The sequence below is a fragment of the Protomyctophum bolini genome (genome assembly GCF_963924005.1).
Source record: "Protomyctophum bolini genome assembly, chromosome: 1".
In the NCBI taxonomy this organism is placed as follows: Eukaryota; Metazoa; Chordata; class Actinopteri; order Myctophiformes; family Myctophidae; genus Protomyctophum; species Protomyctophum bolini.
Window position 1 is genome coordinate 3,345,012 of NC_137862.1, and position 9,733 is coordinate 3,354,744.

General features: G+C 45.0%; 2 protein-coding genes across 2 annotated transcripts; one reads left to right on the forward strand and one right to left on the reverse strand.

Annotated features, from left to right (window-relative positions):
- Nucleotides 1–689: 689 nt before the first annotated feature.
- LOC308328582 (polypyrimidine tract-binding protein 1-like) lies at nucleotides 690–2,375 on the reverse strand (the record flags this gene model as incomplete). Its single annotated transcript, XM_080782521.1, has 1 exon — nucleotides 690–2,375. One exon carries the CDS (start codon nucleotides 2,373–2,375, stop codon nucleotides 690–692), a length of 1,686 nt encoding a protein of 561 aa, XP_080638647.1.
- Nucleotides 2,376–3,281: 906 nt separating this feature from the next.
- Nucleotides 3,282–8,585, forward strand: pex16 (peroxisomal biogenesis factor 16). Its single transcript, XM_080788154.1, has 10 exons — nucleotides 3,282–3,526; nucleotides 4,547–4,582; nucleotides 5,027–5,103; nucleotides 5,211–5,344; nucleotides 5,722–5,822; nucleotides 6,261–6,491; nucleotides 7,325–7,397; nucleotides 7,626–7,745; nucleotides 8,028–8,092; nucleotides 8,266–8,585. Exons 1-10 carry the CDS (start codon nucleotides 3,400–3,402, stop codon nucleotides 8,322–8,324), a joined length of 1,023 nt encoding a protein of 340 aa, XP_080644280.1. The 5' UTR covers nucleotides 3,282–3,399; the 3' UTR covers nucleotides 8,325–8,585.
- The last annotated feature ends 1,148 nt before the right edge of the window (nucleotides 8,586–9,733 follow it).

A 9,733-nucleotide genomic window follows, 5' to 3' on the forward strand; every position in this document is an offset into this window, starting at 1 on the left:
CCTATGTGGACGTGTAGAAAGCACAAATGAGCTGGCCAGATGTATGGACAACCGAGATGACTGGAGACACCAATGGAGGGTTCGTCTGAGGACAACGTAGAGAGAGACCGATTAAAGGTTGGTAGGATTAGGTGTGAGAGTGGAGAGGTGAAGGCTATTGAAGTGGTGATCTGAGATGATAGGGCAACAGAGATTAGAGGGAGAGCAGGCCTTAGAGAACACTAGGTTCAGTACACCACCAGCTCTATTAGTAGGGGATAGGGATTAGGGAGAGGTCAAATGAAGACATGATACTAACAACATGTCTCTGCATGTTGGTTGAAGTCATCCAGTGTAATGTTGTAGGGATGCCATATTCCAGAAAGAAGCTGGCAAGAGAATCTAGCTCTTCCTAGAATTACCCATGTGCATTTGGGGGACGAATGATGGAAAGAGGGACAAGTTGTGTAGGATAGCATGGAATTCATATGTGGGAGTAGAACTATGACAACGATTAGAAACACAGGAACTCCACTTGGAGTATATAAGTAACCATCTTGACCTGAGGGCTGGGTATAGGGTCCTGCCACAGGGGTAGCAGGTGTTATCTGCTGTAATCCGGGTCTCAGTGAGAGCAAGGAAGGGACAGGAGGGAGACCTGGGCTGAATTTCAGTTTGTTTTCTCGGCTGCTGCTTGGGAGGACTTCACATTAAATGATGGACTTGGAGAAGGAGACTCGGAGACAGTGGTTCTCTCCCAGGTTGTGGTTGTGGAACTCGATCAGTGACTCGAGTGCCTCTTCCACCGAGCCCATCTGGATCAGGGCCATCTTGCGGTCCTTCGGAAAGAACCTGAAGGCCCTGATTGTGGCTCCTGAGCTAGCAAACATCGCTCTGAGTTTATCCTCCGTCACTGACGACGGGATGTTGGAGAGGTGGAGTGTGGCGGAGGGAGGGAAGATGTTGGCGTAGTTCTTGGAGTCTGGCTTTTTGAAGCGGTGCAGTGTTGAGTTTCTGTAGTCCTTGGTGAGGCCTTGGTCATCTTGACCCTCCCTGGGCAGCTGCACTGCGGTGTGCTTGGACAAGGTCACACGCATGACCCTGCCGTGGAGCCACTGCGCATTCAGGTGACTCATAGCTAGTTGTGCCTGAGTGTCGTCAGACATCTGGATCAGAGCATTCTCATTTTTGTTGAACAGGATCTTGACTCTCGTCACATCGCCATACACGCCGAACAGAATGAACAGGCAGTGTGGCGTAATGCGCTCGGGGTCCAAGTTGCTGACCAGCAGCACGTGGTGACCCCCGGCGGCTGCCATGCTACCATGAGACGCCAAGGTGCCGGAGATACAAGGCATCGGCAGACCCGCTGCCTGCTGGAAGGTGAACGTCGGGGGAAAGGCGTGATGAGCTCCGCCGTAAGGAGATGCCGAGAAGATCCCCGGAGAAACGAAGGCAGCGGCAGACGCCATGGCCTGGTGGTGTTGGTGGTCCAGGGAGGACTGGGACTCGAACGTGGGCAGGTTCGCCCGGGTGTAGTCTCTGCTCTTGTCGTTGTTGAACTTGACGTTGAGGCTGCTGAGCTTGGAGAAGCCGATTCTGATCAGCTGATTGTAGATGTGCTGGCCGTCCAGGGACAGTTTGGCGTTCTGGGCCGCCATTCTGTCTGCGAACTGCACCAGAGCCTGGAACTGGTTGTTCTTGATGAAGGTGACGATCTTCAGCACGGTGCCGAACCTGGACATGATCTGATGCAGTACGTCCAGGGTGACGGGGTAGAGGAGGTTCTCCACGATGACTCTCAGGACGGGGCTCTGGTGGTTCCACGGGTTGGCTTCCCACATGCTCCCCGGCTCCGTCGGCACCGCTCCCTTCCATCCGCCCTGCAGCGCGCCGACCGCCTGCAGCTCCGCCTGGGCCCGCGCCTGACCGGGGGAGTCGTCGTCGGTCTGGAGACGCTGGTGGACGGAGTACTGCACGTGGACGGGCTGGTTCCTGACGACGGGGACGACAGAGGAGCAGTAGCTCACCATGGCCTGTGCACACTCCACGCTGACCAGCTCCAGGAAGGCCTGGTTCTTTCCCTTCAGCATCAGCAGGTTGGTGACCTTGCCAAAGGGCAGGCCGAGCCCGATGACCTCGGCTTCGTGGACGTCGCCGGGCAGCTTGCGGATGTGGACGACGCGCGACGGCATGCAGGGGCTCCGGACGCCTCCTTTGAACTTCTTTTTGCAGTCGTTGCCGTCGGGCGAGCTCACGATATAGGGTCCGCTGGTTAAGCAGGAAGAAAAGAGTTCATCGGATCCCCTCTTGGTGCCGGCCGATCTGTCGTGGGATGTCGGGATTACGTGGCCCGATCCCAGCAGGTACGGATCGGTGTCTAGGCGGCCATCCATTGCACAATGCAAACTGCAGGTCTCCAGACCTGTGTTTGTATTTAAGATAAGACTGAAACTGTCTTATATCCAGCGACTGTATGGTGCAGTGTTAGGGTAACGGTGTTGAGAATCCTCACCTACCTGTGTGCGTTTGTAGTGTGTCAGCATGTAGTTCACCTGTATATATAATATATATATATATATGTTACATATTTATGTCCCCCAAATACTTGCCAAAATATGGACATATGTATGTCCCCGACTCCATATTTGGAAAAGACCGATATCATATTGATGACGTCCAAATACGGTATTAATAAATTAAATTTCAGAGGTGAAATTTCAGGCCTCAGGCCTGAGGTCTATCATACGTACCAGGCCTCAGGCCTGAGGCCTACCATACCAGGCCAGGAGCTCAGGCCTACCATTGCGTGGCACATCTATGCACGGAATATCTATATTCACAGTGAACGGGGTGTTGTTGAGAAGAAACCCAGCCAATTGTCATTTTTCCTGCAAGATTTTTAAGCCTGTTAAAATAGCATGAGAAATATCCCCTAGGCTAAAGTACCAAGTCGGCCATGCCATGCACCCATGACCAAGATTAGCATTTTAAAACAAAATGATAGACTCTAGAGGCCGAGTTATAATAACCAAATGATAATGATTAAATTATAACATAATTAATTATTGGTTAAATGATCACACACACACACACACACACACACACACACACACACACACACACAGAGTAATAAAAAAGATTCAATCTGAGTCATGAACAGAGATCAAATAAAATAAACATCAAATAAACCAAACCCGGAACTGTGGTTGAATTTCACACGCGGGTCTTCGGGAAGCATTTCACTGCAGGACAACAAACAACACGCCGGATGTTTTGTTTTTATGGCTTCCGCGAGAAGCTCCGCGCTGAAAGCACCCTGAAAACATTCCGACTTAAAGCTTTCACAATTTAAGTCTTTAAAGACATCTCATTAAACTACAAGGAGCCGATGTGCGCTCGTTCCGTAGTGACGTTAAAATGTCCAAAGTGTACATGGATAAAGTGAGTCGGTTGTATGAGCGCTACAGTGAGTTTGTGAGGAAGAATCCTTCAGCCACAGCTCACCTAGAGAGCACCGTCCGAACTCTGTCTTACCTCATAGCAGGTGAGCTCAACCAGAAGTACAAGTTCTGTGTCCCGTTTCACACAGTCATGGTATCATTGTGTAGTGTGTACTATAAAATGTCCAGTGTGAGCTTGTAGATCGGCTATTTTCAAATAGCCAAAGTGGTATATTTTGTAATAATCAAAAATATACAAAGTAACTAACTAGTAATAACTCAAGTTTTCAAATAATTGTGTTGCAGACAGTGGAGTAAAAAGTATAAAAAATTGGAAAATACTCCAGTACAGTAAAATGCCTTAAAAATTGTACTGTACTTACTTTCCACGGAAAGTAAATGTAATGTAAATGTACCACGGTGTTCCGACTGATATCAGCCTTATCAGGTTAGTTATACTGTCTGTGTGTAACCTGACTCTTCTAGTCTTCTTGGCACTTGAGCGAACCGGTGCCTATTCCCCGTTTGACATTTTGAAAGGTGATATTGGTTAGTTAACAAGTTAGCTCTATATTATTGTGATAGTTTGTTATTGTTGTTAAACATCTGCATTACTAATACTTAAGTTATTTTACAATGCGTCGACACAATTAGAGAATGTAGAATTGTTATTTTGATCAATGTTTGCCTGTTATTTATGGTACCAATATCAATACAGCATGGTCTGCAAACTCTGCATGGTACAACTTCTTTAGGTCTTTTCATAAAACTGTTTGCTGATTTAGAAGGCATTTAGAAGGCAACAAACACATTGACGTGATTTGTTGACATGATTTGCAGTAACATCTGTCCAATGTTCGAAGAACACTATATGAAAAGTTTTATAGTCACAGTAATTCATTATTGTGCAAGTACACACAGCTACAAATTAGAATGCCACAAGATTGGACTGTTAACTCTTTAGCCGTGGGCTGTACTGTACTTATTTTCATTAAAAAGAGCAATTAAACTATCAAGAGTCAACTATGACTAACAGCTAAAAGTTGTTTTAGCTGCCTTTACTGTATAATGTGTATCACATGACATTTATCTGCAATGTACAATAATGTCATCTTATTTTGCAGGTCGATTTGCAGACTCCCACGAGCTTTCAGAATTGGGTAAGTACGCAGTACACCTTGACGTGTGTGTGTGTTAAGTTTGTGTGCATTAAGTATCATTAAGTATAATAATTTAACTACATTTTATTAAAGTAATAAGTTTAATTCTTTAATATTCGGCACACATGAGATGGCTGGTAAAATACTTGATAACTCCAAATTCAAGCTGTATAGTTTTACTATTAAAAACACTGAAAAGGTAAGAAATTAAAAAAGAGCAGGGGAGAAATAGATTTGGCAGTGTATGAGTTAAAACAATTTATATAGATGTTTATGGAAATCTCTAGGGGAAAAAATGAATTGTGTCTGGAACGATGGAACCAGAAAATGCCACCACTGCATTCTCCTATAGAGAAATAGCAGTATTATGGTGTCAGTTCAGTTCAGTTTATTATTGGGCTTGTTTTTGACATATAGTCCTTTTCCTATTGCGTTGCTTTACAGTGTACTCGGCCTCCAACCTTCTGGTGCTGTTTAATGATGGCATTCTGCGCAAAAAGCTCAGATGCTCCCTGGATATGGTGAGTGAACAAACCCAGAGCCTTCTTTTAGAGAGTTGCATCACCTCCGCTCACTTCATCGGGCCATTAACATTAAATTCCACTATCCTCTTTCTGTTGTGTTCCAGTCTCTCTCTCAGCAGAGGCTGCTCACATGGCTGTCCGTGTTGGAGTACGTGGAGGTGTTCCTAGAGATGGGTTCCACCAAGCTGTGGGGCGAGACTGGACGCTGGATGGTCATCGGACTCATCCAACTGGCAAAGTATGGCTTCTTCATAACAAGGACAAGAGCACAATTATGGCTAATAACACACACACATGTGGTACGAAGATTTCTCGTACCACGTACCACCAGTGGTTGAGAATCACCGACCTGGATTAGTGGCACTCTCAGACCAATAATCACAGTAAAGCACACCATCTCGTGTAATATTGCTTAATCGACTACCTACTAATAGCTACAATCACTAGAACTATGATGACTACAGTATATTGACAATTTTGTCAGAAACTAGACTAAAACGTTAGGGAGGGATTAGTGGACAAGAGATCCAGAAGAACTAACGAGTCATTTTATGCTTTATGTTGTGAGTGTCAAGCTCTGTTTTAAATACATTTTCTGTCCATATTCTTTCCTAGAACAATTTTGCGCTTCGTTCTTCTTCTATGGTACAAATCTGGCATCCAAACGTCTCCTCCTATAATCCCGCTGGACAGAGAGGCAGATTTCTCTAACGGAGGTCAGTACTCATTAGAAGGAACACAGCAGAAATATCAAACTGCTTGTGTCCATGTTTCAGATGACAGCCATGTCTCTGTGCTTGTGTCCATGTTTCAGATGACAGCCATGTCTCTGTGCTTGTGTTCATGTTTCAGAATGACAGCCATGTCTCTGTGCTTGTGTCCATGTTTCAGATGACAGCCATGTGTCTGTGCTTGTGTCCATGTTTCAGATGACAGCCATGTCTCTGTGCTTGTGTCCATGTTTCAGATGACAGCCATGTCTCTGTGCTTGTGTCCATGTTTCAGATGACAGCCATGTCTCTGTGCTTGTGTCCATGTTTCAGACGACAGCCATGTTTCTGTGCTTGTGTCCATGTTTCAGATGACAGCCATGTCTCTGTGCTTGTGTCCATGTTTCAGACGACAGCCATGTTTCTGTGCTCTTCATGTTTCAGAGGACAGCCATGAAGACGTGCAGAGTGATCCATGCTTCGTGGGCCATCGTTCCGGGCGGGTCATGAGACATCTGGGCACTGCTGGCTCCACACTGCAGGCCAGACTGTGGGCAGCGCCCGGTCAGGACAGCACGAGGGACGGCAGCTTCAAGGATGAGCTCAACAAAACAGATCTGAGCCTCTATGAGACCATCGCTGAGTCGGTATACATTGGACGACCGCTTGCACACTGTATCCTTCACATAAACCACGGGGTCTTCAACAGAGTTAGTTACTACAAATGATAGGATCTTTTTTCTTTTCACATAGCTAGCCCCTGCTTGAACCCTAGCATCTGTATTCAATTAGTCGAAGGATTACCAATCTGCAAGCTCACGACGCATCGTGCTCTGAGCTTGCACACCGGCTATTTTCTGCAAAGAGTTTGGGGGTAAAATGAGCAGACCAAGTACAGAGCCAAAGTATCGAGGGCCTAAAGTTGATAAAGTATTGTGAGGTCAAGGTACCCTAGGGTGCCACGGCTAGAAGCTGTGTAGGCCTCACTAGCAGAGGATGCTAGCTATCCCACCAGCTAAACATCTCCCAACAAACTCCACAGAGAAGGCGTTGTCTTTATGAAGTTTTACTGGTCAATTTGTGAAACTGTAACAACAAAATAAAACATTTCCAAATTGCTGTTACAATACAGAAAGCATGTGTCAAACAAACAGTACAAATCACTTATCGCTTAAACTGATTGTAAAATACATCTGTACAAATGCAAATAACAAAAAACAACATAAAATAACCTGCCATCATAAACGTATTACTCACAACATTGCTTTTAGCCCAAGAGAAGCCACAGACAGCAGTACACTGGAGCTGAAGAGATCTGACTGACTGCAGGCAGGCAGCTGAAATGTCTAATTGCAAGCATGGCAACCAGAGAATAAGTAACCCTGAGGTACCACAGGGTGGTGCTGTTTCACACAATAACAACTAAACATGACCATTACACTGTGGGGGCAGAACAGAAGCCCTCTAGTCCACATGTCTTGTATTTTCCCTGAATGTAAAGCGTGCAGTACTGTGCCTGGCACTGTGTGGAAAACGCTCCTGGAAGCCCTGGCTGGTCTCTGGCGTCATGGACCTCTCCAGGTAAACATGTCATTATATTACTTTATCACTAGAATAACGAGGGGGTAAAACAAAACTAATAATTGGATCGAAACTAAAGCCTGCACAGAGCTGTGCTTTGTTAGATTTTAGTCGACTAAATCTACAGTTGATTTAGTCGACTGAATTTAGTCAACGGGCCTTGATGGTGTCGTGATGCCTGATTTTACACTTGGTTGCATGCTGAAAATAGCTATTGTTTTGTTCCAGTTTCGCTTTGCTCAATGAAACCAAGTTCATCAACCGCTGGGAACGCAGTGAGATGAGGAGGAGAACCTTCCTGCTGCTGTATTACCTCCTACGCTCCCCGTTCTACGACAAATACTCTGAGTAAGATACTATTACCTCCTACGCTCTCCTTTCTACGACAGATACTCTGAGTAAGATACTCTATTACCTCCTACGCTCCCCGTTCTACGACAGATACTCTGAGTAAGATACTATTACCTCCTACGCTCTCCTTTCTATGACAGATACTCTGAGTAAGATACTCACACTCTTTCTATCCCAGTTATTATTTATAGCACTATTGCCCAAAGTGGATCACTTTGAACAAAAAATGTATACAGTATTCAATCAATCAACACATTTGTTTTTGTTTTTTACCCACAGGACAAAGATCCTCTTCCTACTCCGACTGCTGGCTGATCATGTACCAGGTGTAGGACTTATGGCACGTAAGTAGCAATCACGCAGAGGGTCTTAAGACCCTCTTAAGACAGAGGCCTGCCTTCATGGACTACCTCTGGCAGAAGGTCTAATGCTTGTCTTTGTATATGCTTCAGGGCCTCTGATGGACTACCTCCCTGTCTGGCAGAAGATCTAATACTTTTCTTCGTCTATGTTTCAGGGCCTCTGATGGACTACCTCCCCGTCTGGCAGAAGATCTACTTCTACAACTGGGGTTAAACATCTGGGTTTGTGAGCGGCTCCTGTCAGTTCTCTGCTGTGGCCACCGGGGGGGGAGGGGTCACATGCTGGTTTAATTTTAACCACAGAGGAGGCCGCAAATTGTCCCCAAAGCCAGACATGATGTCACTGTTCTGGCAAAGAGTGGCAGACAATCTGTGATGTGGAGACTGTACAGTATGCCTCTGATGGATACTTAACCAGGTGATTCTGAACATTAAGACCACAGACCTCCCATTTAATACATAGCAGACCTACAAGCTCGTAGCGAGCCACTCGGTGGCGCGCTATGAGCTTGTAGATCTGCTATTGTAATCTCTGCGACCCCAGTGCGTGCACTGTAAAATCCTCAGTGTAATCTCTGCGACCCCACAGTGCGTGCACTGTAAAATCCTCAGTGTTCACTCATGTAGCCTGCTGGGACCAATACCATTTTTGGCTTTCTGATCCGGAGTGGAAATAACGCTATGATAATGTTATGGAACAAATGGAACCACGAGGGGTAACTCTGAGAGTGTACAAATAGGGTCCATTTGGTCCTATTTGTACACTCTCAGAGTTACCCCCTCGTGGTCCCCAGACCTTACTTTGAGAAACAGTGTAATAATGTGTTAATAAGACAAAAGGAAATGTAGTAATATTTGATTCCTGTAATTTAGGCATGTTTTGTTACTGTTTTGATAGATGTGTGTGCATCCACAGTAAATCTTTTATCTGACTTTTCTTTTTGAGAGGCACTAGCCCCTCCAATGCCTGTCTTTTGAGATTACGTCCGATGGCAGCCAAGTCTATGGACTTGTAATGTTTGTTTAGAGAGCACACGTTTATGGACTTTTAATGTTTGTTTAGAGCACTTAACGGAAATCTAATGGCAGCCAAGTCTATGGACTTGTAATGTTTGTTCAGGACACTGACGTAATGGCGTGAGACCGTGTGATACATCTTGATTTATATACAATTAATAACACAATAACAAACATTAAGAGTCCATAGACTTGGCTGCCACACGACGTCACCAGTGAAAGGCAGAAGGGGCTAGCGCCTGGCCGGTATAATTGTACCAAATGTGAAACTAGCCTAAACTAGTCAGTTATGAATGTAGATTTTCTTTCACACAACCGTCAACCATTTGCCTGTAACGGTTCTATTTTTCTTGTTTTTCAATATGGTCTATGGATTTTGAGTGTTTTCAAAAAGTGCTGTGGATATACATTGTTTTGCCAGCCGATGAGTTTGAAGAACATGTGGTGTACTCTGTGTAAACCACGTTCAATATTTAATTCTTTGTGACCGTTTAAAACCAGCACTACATATTTAGCTGTGAATGCAGTTGCAAAAATGAATGCCTTTTGAAATTGTATTTTTAACTTATATTATAACATTTAAATTATCACTTGACACATTACCTG